Source organism: Culex pipiens, chromosome 3 (assembly GCF_016801865.2).
Source record: "Culex pipiens pallens isolate TS chromosome 3, TS_CPP_V2, whole genome shotgun sequence".
NCBI lineage: Eukaryota > Metazoa > Arthropoda > Insecta > Diptera > Culicidae > Culex > Culex pipiens.
This window is the reverse complement of record NC_068939.1, coordinates 168,531,285-168,547,981: the sequence shown is the minus strand read 5'-3', so window position 1 is coordinate 168,547,981 and position 16,697 is coordinate 168,531,285. Positions and strand designations below refer to the sequence as shown.

General features: G+C 37.5%; 1 protein-coding gene across 2 annotated transcripts in view; it reads left to right on the top strand.

Annotated features, from left to right (window-relative positions):
* Nucleotides 1-1,263: 1,263 nt before the first annotated feature.
* LOC120426821 (uncharacterized) overlaps nt 1,264-16,697 on the top strand; it is a 30,309-nt gene continuing 14,875 nt past the window's right edge. The window contains exons 1-5 of one of the 2 annotated variants that reach the window (XM_039591608.2): nt 1,264-1,757; nt 8,816-8,880; nt 9,426-9,839; nt 13,876-15,081; nt 15,140-15,289. In XM_039591608.2, coding sequence (XP_039447542.1) covers nt 1,679-1,757; nt 8,816-8,880; nt 9,426-9,839; nt 13,876-15,081; nt 15,140-15,289 — 1,914 coding nt within the window. In that variant the 5' untranslated portion in view covers nt 1,264-1,678. The remainder of the gene's footprint in view (nt 1,758-8,815; nt 8,881-9,425; nt 9,840-13,875; nt 15,082-15,139; nt 15,290-16,697) is intronic. The other variant, XM_039591607.2, reaches the window with a different exon arrangement.

Below are 16,697 nucleotides of genomic sequence, written 5' to 3'. Positions count from 1 at the left end.
ATGAGAACGCTTAGAGTAAGGCAGTTTAACATGTTAAATAGATACTTTTACTTTTCAATAAATGTGAATCGGTGATTTTTTTTTTACTTTCATTTTTCAAAGGGTTAATGGATGAAAATACACATTTTTGTACATGTTTCTATTGTGCAATTGTCTCGGGAACACGAATATGGTGAAATTATCACCAAAAAATTTGATCTAGGGGTCCCCCGAGCAAAAATTTGCAACCAAAAAATACACTAAAAGTAAACGTATCAATTAAGGTTAAACCAATTGGAATGCTCTGCATTTTGTTGCATTTTTCAAGCCCTTTCAGATGCATTTTGAATTTTGAAATTTAATTGGATGTTTAGTGTTAAGTGTTAAGTATTAAGTATTATGTATTAAGTGTTAACTGTTAAGTGTTAAGTGTTAAGTGTTAAGTGTTAAGTGTTAAGTGTTTTTTTATTTTAGTTTTTAGTTTTTAGTTTTTAGTTTTTAGTTTTTTAGTTTTTAGTTTTTAGTTTTTAGTTTTTAGTTTTTAGTTTTTAGTTTTTAGTTTTTAGTTTTTAGTTTTTAGTTTTTAGTTTTTAGTTTTTAGTTTTTAGTTTTTAGTTTTTAGTTTTTAGTTTTTAGTTTTTAGTTTTTAGTTTTTAGTTTTTAGTTTTTAGTTTTTAGTTTTTAGTTTTTAGTTTTTAGTTTTTAGTTTTTAGTTTTTAGTTTTTAGTTTTTAGTTTTTAGTTTTTAGTTTTTAGTTTTTAGTTTTTAGTTCTTTTTTGTAATAATAAAAGTTAGATGAATTCTGTTTTTAACCACATAATTTGAAATGTGTTCTTCTTCTTACTATAAAATCACATGTTTTGCACAAAGCAACTTAAATAATCGTCAATTTCAGTCCAAGCTCAAATTCGTATCAACTCTTCTTCCCTCGCAGCGCACGACTTAAGCCCCCTTCTTGTTGACACTTCGCGGTGGTCTGGTCACCCGACAGGGCCTGCCTTCATGCATATTCCTAGTGCATTTGACATCGATTTGCATACACACATGTGCGCGCATCGTACTGTTTACTTCATCCAATAACTGCTTGGCCATGTGTGTTTGCGGGCGAGATATTAGTGAAATGCGCACCCGGCAGTGTTGTCAGACCACGTTTCGTGCCACTGCTGTGAGTCTCACTTTCGAACTGTTTACGAGTTGGCAGCTCGGTTCTCGTGAATTCACGCACACACACCTTTTTTTGCTGCCCTGCTGCTTGGGGTATTGGTTTAAGTCAAGTTACGAGCTACGAGCTACGTTAGAAAGGGGGTTTTATTGCCCTCTATCTCTGTACCTACTAAACTTGCTCTAGCCAGCGAGCGATGGTATTTGTGCACTCTCTTGCTGGTGCGCGAGTATAGTTAATACAGATATTAGTGGCAGTGCGCGATCACGAGCACGACTACGGCCAAGGGGCCAAAAGAAAATTTGGATTAGTATAAGCGTATTTTCTCGACTGAATTCACCATAGTTCGAGCAATTAATTTGTTGCTGCTGCGAGCCCTCGGTCCGTTTTTAAAATCGATTTATTTATCCCGAAAAACTCGCGATCGCGTTCAACCATCCCACCAATATCGGACCCGGTTACGAAGTTGTTCCGACGGGCAGATTCGGGGGCCACGAAAAGGCCGTCCCGCGCGCCTACAGAGAAAAAAGAAAAGTTATGAGTGACCTGTCGACCAATATTTGTTTTGATGCCCTATCGGTTCTGAACGGCACCACCGTCCAGCTGGTCGAAAATGGTAAGACCCATCGCAGCAGGCCATTACGTACGCGAGCGAACGAGAGTGTTTTTTTTAAGGGCACACGTGAAGGGGTCACGCACAGAGCCCTCCCCGCAGTTTTCACGCAACCCTTTGCGTGTAGCAATCGGAGTAGGCTCATTGAGAGAAGGGTTGGAAAATGGGATCACTTTTCCGGACGATCTACCAGTGTGTGTGTGTGTGTCGGCTAGTAAGGCCTACTAAGGTCGATCGAAAAAGGGAGTCGTCAAAAGTGTAAAGTGCCTCCCAACTGTGGCTTCCGAAAAGGAGCGAAAAAAAAGGCTTTTCCCCTCTCTTGTGGGAAAGTGGGCTAGGAAAAGTGGTGTCCATTTTCTGACTTATTTTCCGCACAACTTGGATTTTCTTGCGCTCGTACACGTACACATGTGCAAACGAATAGGGTTTCCCGATAAAGTAATTATGATCATTTAGGGCGAAAACATGATGTGCATTGTGAGAAATCATTATAGTATTTAACATTGATAAACATGATTTACACAATCTGAACTATGTGATCAAACGCATCAATTTTAAAAATAAAAAAATGTTTTTCGTGATTCGATTATTCGTAAACTAATTCAATAATTTGCAGGTTCCAAGTATGTTTAATGTCTTCTATTACAAATGTGATTTAATGAACAAACAATAATAAACAAATTAAAAAATAATAAAATTTATGATTTCAAGGTAAATTTAAAAAAGAAACAGAAAGAATTTACCTATAAAAGAAACTTTTCATTCGAAATTGATTTTTATCACTCGAATTGTGATTCAATGTGGGACATTTTTTAAAATTTATTTTGATGACGAGATTTTTGAAAGTTATGTCTTGCAGCAGGCTTGGCCGAATGGTTAAGCTGTCCGTTTAGTAAGCGGGAGATCATGGGTTCGATTCCCACCTGCTCCAACCTTCCATCGGATGGGGATGTAAAACGTCGGTCCCCGCCTTGTATGCTGTCAGGCCGTTAAGTCATTCCACAGTAGGATTCCAGCGTAGGAGTCGTCTCCACGCTTTAAGTACAAACAACACACCAAACCAAGCCTGCTCCGGTGGAATCGCTGGCGGCGGTTGGACTCGCAATCCAAAGGGCGTCAGTTCGAACCCTGGACTGGAAGGTTCCTAAAAATAGGTTTGGGTGCTCTCCCCATTCAAGCCATTGGACTTCTTGGTTCGAGCAGGAACTTGCAATAGAGACCACAAAAGACCCGGGGTCGTGGAAGTGGATGGGGCTTTTCAACTTAAAAACTTGATATCTCAAGAAATATTTAATTTACCTTAGATTTTGATTGATTTAAGAGCGAGTCCACGAGCAAAGCATACCCATCTCGCAACGACCTCACCAATCTGCCTGAAATTTTCATTTTTACGATTTTTGACGTTTTTAAACCTTATATGTACAAACAACCCCTGAAAATTTCAGGCAGATTGGTGAGGTCCAAACGACGTCCCATACAAAGGGGTATGCCCTGTTCGTGGACTCGCTCTTAATGTAAAAAAAAAAAACTCTCAGCAATCGAATGCAATTGTCACTTTTCTCGTAAGAGCTCGTCCGAAAGCTTAAAAATGCATTTTAAAACATAAAGCGCAACATTTTTTTTTTATTTATACGCCATTGGATTTAACGTCAAAAATCTTCAAATATGCTAAGGGAACGTTCTTTTATTGCGTAACGCAGTTAGGGGGGAGGAGGGAGGAGGAAGGGATCGAAGGCCGTGTTACGCTTCATACCATTTTTAAAATTTGTATGGAATTTTTTTTAAGAGGGGGGTGGGGATCCAAAGATCCATTTTTTTGTGTTACTGGACTTCGGATAATCGAATCATGACCAAACATGTTTTTTTCGTGTTTACATCCAATCCAAGTCGTGTGACCCTATTTTAGTCAACTTTAAATGGTCGATTGCCTCTTAAATGAAAAATAAATAAAAAAATTAAATCACTTCAGGGTTGTCTAGGACTCATACTTAAGCTCAACAATTAAAAATAAGACTAAATTTTTTTCGTGATTTGATTATACAACTCGATATTTTTGAAGTTGATGTCAGTAAACGCCTCAGCTTCGTCAAGGTATGATAGATTTGGGCAAACACGCTCCAATCAACAGAATTGGATTTTAGTGAATTCTCTGCAAATAGAAAAAAATGATAATTTGGGAACGTAATACGGGGTGACTTTGATAGGTTTGCGATTTTTCTGCAAAATGAAGAGTACAATTAACATTCCAACGCCCAAGGCTCCAAAAAAGTTGGAACGGTAACATCAACTCAATAGTTCTCGGGCATAACTCAACCAATCAAGATGATTCTTCTTTCCAGTGATTTGTTAGGATGTCTAGATGATTCTAGAACTTTGCAGAACTTAATTTGATCAAATCTGTAATTTTTGCGATCAAAAACATCGTTCCAATTTTTTTTGCGTGTAAAAAAAAATCGCCGAAAATTCCGCGGAGGCAGTCGTTTTCAAAAAAGGTGGAACGATGTTTTCGGTCGCAGAAATTACAGATTTGTTCAAATCAAGTTCTGCAAAGTTTTAGGATCATCTAGACATTCTTACAAATCTTTGGAAACAAGAATCGTCCCGATTGGTTGAGTAATGCCCGAGAACCAGCGAGTTGAAGTTACCGTTCCACCTTTTTTGGAGGCTTGGGCGTCCGAGTAAGTTCGACATGCGTTGGGCGTTCCAGTGTTAAAATACGTAAGGAATGGTTTAGAAACATACTGACCGTGGTAGAGATTGAACACTTCTCCTCAAAAAGAACTTTTCATAAACTTTTTTTTTGATTTTCTCAAATTTCAGGCAAAATTCCGACTTTTTAACAATTTTACCTAAAATTTATATGTATTTTGCTATTTTGCTAAAAACCTTATACACTTAGTTAACAAAATATAAAAATTGATTTTTTTTTCTTAAAAACTATATCAGCTACTTTAGTGATGGTACATTTAGCGTACAAATAAAGTTCGAACATCTTAAATATGATTTTAACAAGAAAAATAATGACTAGAGCAGTTCTCTAGGATTTCGGTCATTCGATTTTTTTTGTATTTTTTAATCCGACTGAAACTTTTTTGGTGCCTTCGGTATGCCCAAAGAAGCCATTTTGCATCATTAGTTTGTCCATATAATTTTCCATACAAATTCGGCAGCTGTCCATACAAAAATGATGTATGAAAATTCAAAAATCTGTATCTTTTGAAGGAATTTTTTGATCGATTTGGTGTCTTCGGCAAAGTTGTAGGTATGGATACGGACTACACTGGAAAAAAATAATACACGGTAAAAAAAATTTGGTGATTTTTTTATTTAACTTTTTATCACTAAAACTTGATTTACAAAAAAACACTATTTTTAATTTTTTTTATTTTTTGATATGTTTTAGAAGGCATAAAATGCCAACTTTTCAGAAATTTCCAGGTTGTGCAAAAAATCACTGACCGAGTTATGAATTTTTTAATCAATACTGATTTTTTCAAAAAATCGAAATTTTGGTCGTAAAAAATTTTCAACTTCATTTTTCGATGTAAAATCAAATTTGCAATCAAAAAGTACTTTACTGAAATTTTGATAAAGTGCACCGTTTTCAAGTTATAGCCATATTTAAGTGACTTTTTTGAAAATAGTCGCAGTTTTTCATTTTTTTAAATTAGTGCACATGTTTGCCCAGTTTTGAAAAAAATATTTTTGAAAAGCTGAGAAAATTCTCTATATTTTGCTTATTTGGACTTTGTTGATACGACCTTTAGTTGCTGAGATATTGCAATGCAAAGGTTTAAAAACAGGAAAATTGATGTTTTCTAAGTTTCACCCAAACAACCCACCATTTTCTATCGTCAATATCTCAGCAACTAATGGTCCGATTTTCAATGTTAATATATGAAACATTTGTGAAATTTTCCGATCTCTTCGAAAAAAATATTTTTGGAATTTTCAAATCAAGACTAACATTTCACAAAGGCCAAACATTCAATATTACGCCCTTTTAAAATGTTTGTCTTGATTTGAAAATTCCAAAAATATTTTTTTCGAAAAGATCGGAAAATTTCACAATTGTTTCATATATTAACATTGAAAATCGGACCATTAGTTGCTGAGATATTGACGATAGAAAATGGTGGGTTGTTTGGGTGAAACTTAGAAAACATCAATTTTCCTGTTTTTAAACCTTTGCATTGCAATATCTCAGCAACTAAAGGTCGTATCAACATAGTCCAAATAAGCAAAATATAGAGAATTTTCTCAGCTTTTCAAAAATATTTTTTTCAAAACTGGGCAAACATGTGCACTAATTTAAAAAAATGAAAAACTGCGACTATTTTCAAAAAAGTCACTTAAATATGGCTATAACTTGAAAACGGTGCACTTTATCAAAATTTTAGTAAAGTACTTTTTGATTGCAAATTTGATTTTACATCGAAAAATGAAGTTGAAAAATTTTTACGACCAAAATTTCGATTTTTTGAAAAAATCAGTATTGATTAAAAAATTTATAACTCGGTCAGTGATTTTTTGCACAACCTGGAAATTTCTGAAAAGTTGGCATTTTATGTCTTCTAAAACATATCAAAAAATAAAAAAAATTAAAAATAGTGTTTTTTTGTAAATCAAGTTTTAGTGATAAAAAGTTAAATAAAAAAATCACCAAATTTTTTTTTACCGTGTATTATTTTTTCCAGTGTAGTCCGTATCCATACCTACAACTTTGCCGAAGACACCAAATCGATCAAAAAATTCCTTCAAAAGATACAGATTTTTGAATTTTCATACATCATTTTTGTATGGACAGCTGCCGAATTTGTATGGAAAATTATATGGACAAACTAATGATGCAAAATGGCTTCTTTGGGCATACCGAAGGCACCAAAAAAGTTTCAGCCGGATTAAAAAATACAAAAATTAAAATTGAAGAAAAAAGACCGATTTCGTAGAGAATTGCTCACTATCAAAATCACCCCGGAATTAAAACTAAGAATTTTTAACGTAACTATTTTTCTAAAGATTATTAAAAAAAAAGCTTTTTTCCGAAATAGTGCATGGACTTTGTGTGGTCTACCCCAGTACATGTTTTAAATATAATAATCTTGAGAAAAACCTTACCTGTTGGATAATATTCTAAAAACAAATTGAAATCCTATCAAAGTCACCCCGGTTTACGGTACAAAACCTATGGAATCATGTTAAACAACCATGCGTTCCCTCATATAAGCAATCTTGCGCACCCCCTTATTTTTGATACCCCATAGATTAACGTGGGTGCGCATGGTTGCTGAAGAATATTTGGTCCGGAATTTGGTCCCAAATTTATAATTTTATTTATTGCCAGGGAATCCACTAAAATTTAATTCTGTCAATTGGAGCGTGTTTAGGGAGCCCAAATCTATCATACCTTGACGAAACTGAGGCGTTTACTGACATCAACTTTAAAAATGTCGAGTTGTTTGTTACACCGTCTTCGAATTAAGTTTGTGATGTGAGTTGTGTTATCCAAAGTGAAATTTTTACGAGGCCTTTAAATAATCGAGTCTGGACTGTACCACTAATATAATTCAATTTCGTAATGCGATCTTATGCTATAATATGGTTTTTGTAAAAAATTAAATATCTTTTGGCAGTCAAAACCGATTTACAAACTTTAAAAGGGTTTTTTAATGTAAAAGATTTCAGATATAACAAATATTTAAGTTTGTTCCATCTATTGGGTAAGGTCAGTTAAAAATCCATACAAAAAAATCTAAAACTCCTAATTTATGGAAAACGCAATTTATTTACACTGATAGATTTTTTTTGTATTTTTATACGGAGTAAGGCCGATAAAACACAATTTTCTACATATAAATCTTCGATGAGATATCTCAGTTCATAATATTTAGCCAGTCTGGAGGCATATATGTATACAAGTATAGTTCAGATTCGATTATTTGAAGGCCTTGGCAAAATTTTACTTTGTATAATCGAAATTTCATATGATCGAATAACAAAAAAAAAAAAAAAATTGTCTTATTTTTGATAGTTGAGCTTAAGTATGACCCCTAAACTATTCTAAAGTGATTTGGCCAAAATGGCGGTGGCGAAACATTGAAAAAATGTGTTTTTTAGTTTGATAGGCAAAACCATTCAAATTTGACTAAAATTGAACCGAATTTTGTCGGGAAATAAGTTCAAATTCTCTAATAGCTATGTCGATTGGAGCATGTTCAGTGAGCTTATTTGCTTCAGATTAGGACTAAAAATCATTAGAAAAGAACAGACATTCAAAATAAACAGTTTTTTTAAACTTTTATTTTGAAAAAAAATCGATCGAAAGAAATATTTCAATAATTTTCTGAACTAAAAAGTTGATATCTGGAGTTTTTTTTTTTTTTTTGAAGAGGTCCAATAAACCAAATTTCCAGTTTTTGCTTTTTGGGTGTTTTTGAAACCGCCTTGAGTCAGGGGTTTATTGAACCTTTTCAAAAAAAAAAAAACTCCAGATATTTATTCGTTCTACCGAGCATGCTCTAATCAATCCCGGTCACCCTACCACTAAGGGAACATTAAAACATGGGGCAAGTTCGCTCACTCACCAAACTCGCTCGCTCTCGCTCGCTGCGTTCTAGCGCGCCGCACTAGTTACAGCAACTAAGTGAGTGAGTTTGGGTGTGCGCCCGCGACCAAGTTAGTTGGTGTTCAACCAGCCAGCCAGCCAGTTGCCTCCGGGGTGCTCGCGGACCAAAAACACTCTCGCTCTCGGCGGCCAGCAGCAGCTGCAGCACGAGTAGAAGAAGTAGAAAAAATCGTAAAAATCTGGAACGAGCACTCCCAGCCAGCACTACCACTAGTCACACTCTCTAGTCTTTTTGGGGTACTACAATCCCTGGATCATTTTTTCTCTTCTCTCTGTCTCTCGGTGGCTGCCGAATCTCGTTGACGTCTTGAATCGGAACGGTCGTCCCGTTTTGAAAAAAAAAATCGTGGCCACCGGAACGCCAACGCATCCGTCAAAATCCGGACTCGGATCGGCTGGTGGTGATCATCCGGTTGACTCATCACGATGATACTAGTGTGCAGCATCTGCGGAGCATCGCATTACACCCAAAATTGTCCAGACTTTGCCAAGGGAGATCATGTAAGTAGAACCATGCACCACCAAAAAACCGTCCCCGTTGAAGAAGAGAGTACGTCGTGTGTGTGCGCCCCAGACCAGTAGACACATTTAATACCATTTATGGAAGTATTTCCTGTTTGGACTGGTTCCGGGCGGCCAATCGCCGTGGACCAGGTACCATCCGGTGCGGGAACCGTTGGAGATCAGTTCCAAACACCGAGACTGGCTGCCCGATTCGATTAAATTATATAATTACGCGTTTTAATGTCCATGACAACATGTGCGCAGTCCGTGCGCCATTTAAGACCATTTCTGCGCAGCGAAAAAAAGTCAATATTTTTATCCCCATGTTGCAGCCACTTTGCAAATGGACGGATCTCCAACGATGCGACGTGTTTCCGTTCCATGACCCAAAACGCCCACTCCGAGTTCCAGATTCACACCCACCTACCACCTCTCAACTTACAAACCCACTTTTTTTTAAAAAAAAAAAGACTAATTAATTAATTTTCTTTTTCCTACTTCCCCTCAAACGGAACCACCAACCCTGGACGGCCTCAACGCAGATCAAAGATAAGCCCTCGCTTAACCTCTCAAGGTCATCGGTTCCCAATGGGCTGCTGATAATGGACTCCGGGGTGGTGGCGGCCGGAGATGGCACTACCACCCCCTCACCCTCCTCCAGCAGCACCTGCGTCGTGACGTCGCAAAAGTTCGCCAAGGGAACGCGCTTCGGACCGCTGCTGGCCCAGAAGAGCTACACCCCCATCAAGGGCCTGCCGTTCCCGCTGGTGCTGTTTGCCAACACGCCGCCCTCGTACTACTACGGCACCGATCTGCTCATGCTGGACTTTGAGCTGCAGACGCTGCTGAGCGGCCGGAACGTGTACCTGGACACGCGCAACGAGTCCAAGTGCAACTGGATGATCCACGTCAGTTTGGCGCGGTTCAGCAACGAGCAGAACCTGATTTGCTACCAGGTGAGTTTGGGGGGCACCGCGTGGCTCCGTTGGAATTAGTACGATCGATGGGGGTTACGATGGAAACGCATGGTAGGTCAACTTTAGTTTAGACACCAAGCGTCTCCATATTTTGATCAATGTGCACTGTGATGGAAACGCGTGGTGGATTTTAGTGTTGAGGCTTGAATTAAAGCAAAACTATGCCAATGTGGTATTGAAAACAAACAGTCTATCCTGCTTAATCCTAACGTTAATATCGACGTGAGCAGGATAGACTGTATATTCACACTTCGGTAACATTGTTAACATTGTTTTGCTTGAGTTTGATGTTATTTTTTTTATTTTGTTTGGTCACATTTTGTGAAACATTTTCAAAGAGTGTTTTTTTTATTATTTTTATGAAACAACATCAAACACTCAATCTTATTGTATTACAACTAATATTAGTATCATGAGAACAATTAAAAAGTAAAGACTTATAAATTCCTCCGGAAGGCTTGTGTGTTCCACAACCTTCGTTAAAGTCGAGATAAACGGACAACAAATGAAATTTTAGGCCATTTTTTTGTGTAAATGCATTACACAAGTCAGGCCATTGCTCCCTTTGAAATCGGTCCGAAAAAATCAGGGGCATAACATATTTTTGCTAAAAACTTTAAAATCCTAATGGAAATATACGATTCCTTTAAAATTTGAGAAAGTTTCGATTTGCTGTTTTTTTTTTAATTTTGAAGATTTCATGAATTTCAAGTTTTTAAAGCATTTAGGATTTGAGATTTTTTTTCTTTTTTTTTCTGAAGCTTCGGAAATATTTGAAATGTTGAATTCTTGTAACTAAGTTACAACAAATTACGATAGTAATATTTCGATTCTGAAATGTCGATCGAGTGCAATAATCACCACGATAAAAAATTTAAAAAATAGTGAATTTTGGAAAATACATTTAAAATATTTTCGATCAAAAAAATATTACAAAATTTTTTTGGAGGCAAAATTTAATTTACAATCAAAAGTTACTTAATACTTTGTCGAAAAAAGAATTGAGAATTCACAACATTTTTTGCTATAAAACTTTATATTTTGTAGTAAACTTTTCATAATTCTAATTAGAAATTGTTCCACAGAAAATGGTAATTAAAAACAAATAATTTTGCTTTTTATATTTTTTTTGTTCGGTATTTCGGAAAACCCAGCAAAAAAACGATATTTATAAATGAAAACAAGCAGAAGCTATCCAAATTGCGATACAATATTGTTTCACAGACTTTAAAATTCTGAACAAGTTTTTGTCTACGTTTCGTGAATCAACTTTCCTTATTATTATCAAAGCTGATTTGGACTATTCAGAACACACTCCGGAAATCCCGACTTTTTATTCCACTTTTTAACGCTAGAATTCTCAGAACACATATTTATTTTATTTTATTTAAATGTTGTGTTGTCTTATTACTATTTTCTATAATGAACTATTAATATGTTGATCGATTAACCCTCTACTGCCCAATTTTTTTTTTCGATCTTTTTTATTTTTTCCGTGTTCCGGAGGTCATTTTGAGCAACTTTTGTTCTACGAAAAAATTCACTTCTCTTGTTTTATGTTTTTCTTGTTTTATTTTTAGAATTTTAATTTTCAATTATATTTTTAAGTTTATGTTTGTTTTTGGTAGTATTTGATTAGTGCGCTGACCACGAGGACGCGCTGTCTTGTTTTTGCATGCTCATTTTCATTTCTTTTGTGTCGCTGTTTGTGTGCTTGGGTGAGTGGTTATTATAATTAAATAATGGCATCATTAGTGCGCTGACCACGGGGACGCGCTGTCTTGTTTTTGCATGCTTATTTTTATTTCTTTTGTGTCGCTGTTTGTATGCATGTGGCGATTGGTTATTATAATTGAGTAATGTGCAGTGCTTCTGGGAACGCGCAGTCCTGTTTTTTCGCGATAATTTTCGTCGTAAATGATCGTACAAATTTATTCCAACTGGCAGTTTTAGTATTAACTCATCAAACTATCGATTTTATGAAGAGTAAAGCGTTATTTATTTACTATTTTTGAAATTTGCTCGCGTTATCATAATTGTAAAAACAGTAAAAATATACTGATAAGTCCAGCCCATAGCACTACTGCTCGGCTGGCACGCGTTCGATAAAAAAAAACTTTTTAAATAATCAATTATCTATCTTTCCGCAGCCGGCTGCTTAAGATTTAAAATTTTCAACCGATAAACAAAATGCTCATGGTCACATCACTGCCACTCGTGAATCCTGACCTCATACCCATCTACTAACCCCCTCAAAACTCATGTGATACTTTGTCGGAGATGCAGTCGATTGGGCGGTCTCTATCACTCAAGTATCGGACTAACATTCCCATCCACTTCCCCGTGACCCTACCACTGGTCGTGGCCGGCGCCGGTATTGATCAGCATGATAGGGGCCTTTGAGAAGTTGCGAAGCGAGGAAAGATAGCTCCCACTTATCTTCCACGGCTCGTGGATGTAACTTCTGGAGGTCCTGGTCAATAACGGAGTAGCAACTGCGGGTGGGCACCTATGCTTATGCTTATGCTTATGCTTATGTTTGTTTTTGGTAGTATTTAGCATATACTAACACCTCCTATCATTACATTTTGCCTATCTAATTTTTTCATGTTTTTACAGTCACTTTTTCCATGTTTTACTTGTTTTAACATTTTCTGCTATACAATGGCACCATTATGATTTAAATTGTTAAAAAAAATGCGTAGAGGCATAGTCTGGGACACTACAAAAATTACTGCATACTTAATTTTACTTAAAGTAACGGAAACGTTAGTAAAAAACACAGCCAGAGTTGACCCCTAAAAAAAGGACATGTTTAAAAACATTGGCAAAGTCACATAAAACAAGCAAAACTTCCAACCCTAAAATTATCTAAAATTTTAAGAGTTCTTCTTTCCAATGCATTTTAAAGATCAAAAATTGGTTGAAAAATGGATTTTTGGCGGGCGGGGTTAGATTGTAGAGGGTTAAGTTGTTGTTGAAATACAGCCTAACAAAGAAATAATATTGCCAATAATAAGTTATTTCGACATTTTGACCAATTTTGGTTCGATTTTCGAAAAACTTTTATAAAATGTAACAAAATTCATGAAATTGTATTTTTAAACATGTTTTGTTTTGTCGTAGTTTTTAAGGGCTTTCCATATAAAATTTTGGTACAATTTTTGCAACCGTTTATATAAAAAAATCTTATCGATATGGTGTATTCAGCAAAGATGTAGGGCAATTCAGACAAAAAAGTTACACTCTTAAAAAAATATTTTTTTGTAAAATATATTTTTTTTTGCAAACAGTGGAACTCTCAAACCCGCTTTTTTCATGTATAGGAGGGAGCCATAAATGGTAACTTTTGAGCAGTGTTTGTATTCTCGCGCTCTCGCGAGAAAAAAACCCTCTCTCTCGAGTTCTCGCCGCGAGTCTCGAGCTGCCGAGAGAAACTCTCCGATTGACCGTGCTCTCCTAGGCTCGCAAACGGGCTTTCTCGGGAGCCAGAATTGTCCGTTCGCGAGGAGTTGAACGTGTCAGAAACGAACCAAAAACAACACACCTCTATACCATTGCCTGGTTCGCATTCGCAATTGATAGCTTGCGACGAACGGCTAGCACGAGGCGCTCGCGAGAGAAGTGAAAAGTACTACAAGTTCTCTCCCTCGCTCGCGAGCGAGAAATGCCTTCCTTCTTCTCGCTCGAATTCCAACACTGCTTTTGAGCTACATGGACAACTTTTTCACGGTGAAATAAAATTTGGAAAAGAAATCTGAATTGTCTCAGAAATATGTCTTTAAAGTTTACAATGACAAAACATTTCTGAAAGTATTGGATTTGAGAAATAGAGTTTTTTTTATATAATTGCTATCCAATTAGCCATAATTTTGCAACTGAAGATATCACGGCAGATATCGGTATGATTTTTAATATCATTAAATGAAATCATTTTGAAATTCTTTATAATAAACACATTTTTGAAATGTCAAAATCAGGCTATTTTAATCCAAACTCCTTTCCCACCCGCCAGGAAAACGACGAGATTTACTACACCGCCATCAAGGACATCGAGCTGGGCGACATTCTGCGCGTGTGGTACTCGCGTAGTTACGCGGCCAAAATCGGCGCCACCTTGCTGGAGCCCAGCCCGTACGACATTTGCAACAACATCCTGCGTTCGGTCAGCCTGGACTACGGCCTCGACCTGGACCAGAACCAAAACTATTTGGAGAGCTTCCCGTCGACGTCCGGTGGGTCGAGCAACCAGTTGACCCATCACCACCACCACGCGATTTCGTCTTCCTCGATGGTTGGTGGAAGTGATGTGAACAATAACAGCAATGGGGGCAACTCGGCCACGGTGACTTCCTCCAGTTTATGCGGCGACGCAAGTTCCAGCAGCTATGACAAAATTTCGCTTCCACCGATAGACAGTCTGATGAAGACCACGTCGCCCAAATACACCACCAATCACTATCACATGTTTGATCTCGATCTAATCGGCGGAACTTCGCAGTCCTGCGAGGACTATGGCCAGTTCAACCCAACGGCCACCTCCTGCTCACCATCGTTGGTACCGATTCATCATCAGCAGCAGCAACAGCACCATCACCACCCTCATCATCACTCTAGTCAGCTGTCCGACAGTCCGTCACATTCGCAGTTTGCGGTTCAGCAACCTCATCACAGCACCGTTGCGGACATGCACCAGCAACAGCATCAGCAGCTAGTCCACTCTTCTTACGGCGGATATCACCAGCAGACGCTTCCCGAGGACACGCTCAGCCCGGCGGACCTGATCAACATTTCGCTGGGGGCAAGCGACATGAACATTGCGTTCGACTCGTTCGAAGCTGGCAACTTGATTGGGTACGACGGTGGTAACAGCAGCAGCGGAAGCAACCTGGCCGATTCGGGCATCAGCATTGGTCATGGGGGCGTTGGATTGATGGACGGCGGTGGCAAGTTGCACAGCCGGTACTCTTCCTCGAGCGATTCGCTGGTCACGCTGAACGACAGCATGGGCGGAGGAATGGTTCCGGTGGCGCCGTCCTCCGTGACGCCGATTCCATCTGCGATGGGTGGTGGTGGAGTGGGGGTGTTGGCGGGCGCTGCGGATCCGGAAGCGGACAAAAAGTACCCGTGCGAGATTTGTCTGCGAAAGTACATGACCAAGTCGAACCTGGACAAGCACATGCGCAAGCATAACCTGTTTTTGTGCGTGTTTTGTATGAAGGTTGGTATTTTAAGCTTTTGAACTGTACATTTCACTACAAAAATTCGTGTATTTCCAGCTGTTCCAACTGGCCGAGGAGCTGAAGGACCACGAGTGTACGGAGCGCAAGTCCAAGACCGCCTACCTGCACTGTCCCAAGTGTCTGAAGGTGCTGTCCAACTCCTGGTCGCTGCAACGCCACATGAAGATCCACAAGGACTCGAACGGGGTACGTTTACTTCGGTGACTATGAAAAAAAAAACTTTTGGACCCACGCACTTTTTTGATTCGTTAAAAAACATTAAATATTTGTGGCAAATAAGAGCCAAATCAGTTAATGTTTTGTAATCGCTGTTGAACGTTGAAGATTTTTTTAAGAATTGTAATTTTACATCAAAACTGGTGAAATTTTAATCAGAGTCATTATAAATTTGTTTACACAATAATTAAGGTCAAATTTCAACAAAAAAGATTTAAATTTAATCAACAAATTAACAACTAGCCGTACTTCATTTTTTTTACTGTAGTGTTGGCCTCTCAACAGAAAAAAATCTGTAAGTTTTTGCATTTTTTCAAACAAGACCGGTTCTTCATCATATCTTTTCTTTTCTTTTCGTATTTTATCCTTTATAATTTTAAAATCAATATTTGCGTTTTTTTTTATATGCTAAACAATTCTTTAAAAAATTGATCTAGGAGGATAAAGCAAATATTTAACGAATATTTAATTAAAAATTTATGTAAATTTCGGTAATCATTAGATTGAATATGCCGTCATCAGGGGCGAATCGGGACAGCGGTTTTAGCCATGTTTTGAACAACAGAACGAAATTTGTGCTTATCATTTAAAATTATATTTAAACTTGAACATCTGACAATTTTCAACATAAATTATCAAATTCTTATTGTTAATTTCCAAATAAAGGCTAACATTTCAAAACAGCTTAATCATTTTTTTAACGAACGAAGTTGACTTTATAGCTGTCGGCCACCATTGCTAGTACCAACCACTAGTGTCTTCCTTTTATCTACAAGGACTTTGCCGCCCTGGGCTCCTAAGTGTATGAAAGAATGTCACGGAGCGACGGCGCCGAATACCCATATTTACACAAAGAATTTTAGAGCGCCCGCCGCGGGATTCGAAACTGCGACCTCTGGATTGTAAAACCAGTGCACGGTCCGATTGATCCACACGGGCGGGACACATTTTTTTAATGTAATTTAAAAAAAATAGGTCTGATAAAAGGTCACTAAGAACAACTCATTTATCACAAAATTTAAACTTTGAAGAAGCTATTACACTACGGCAAACAAACAAACAAACCCGCACTTTTTGACAGTTTGCCTGCTTTGTGTGTTTGACTGGATTTGTTTGTACCAACGCCAGCCTGCCTTGTTTGCGAGTTTGGCAAACTGTCAAAAAAAAAAAAAAAAGGGGAAACGGGAAATTTTCAACAAATTTCCCGGGAAATTTGAAATTTTACGAAAATTATTCTGATCCTGTTTCTGATTAATATTTTGCAACAGAATTGTATAGAACAGCAACTTTAATGTCCAAAATTAGTGTGAGGGCAGGGTGACCACTCAAATTCCATTTTCAAATTCCCGACTTTTTCCCGACTTTTTTCCAGACTTTT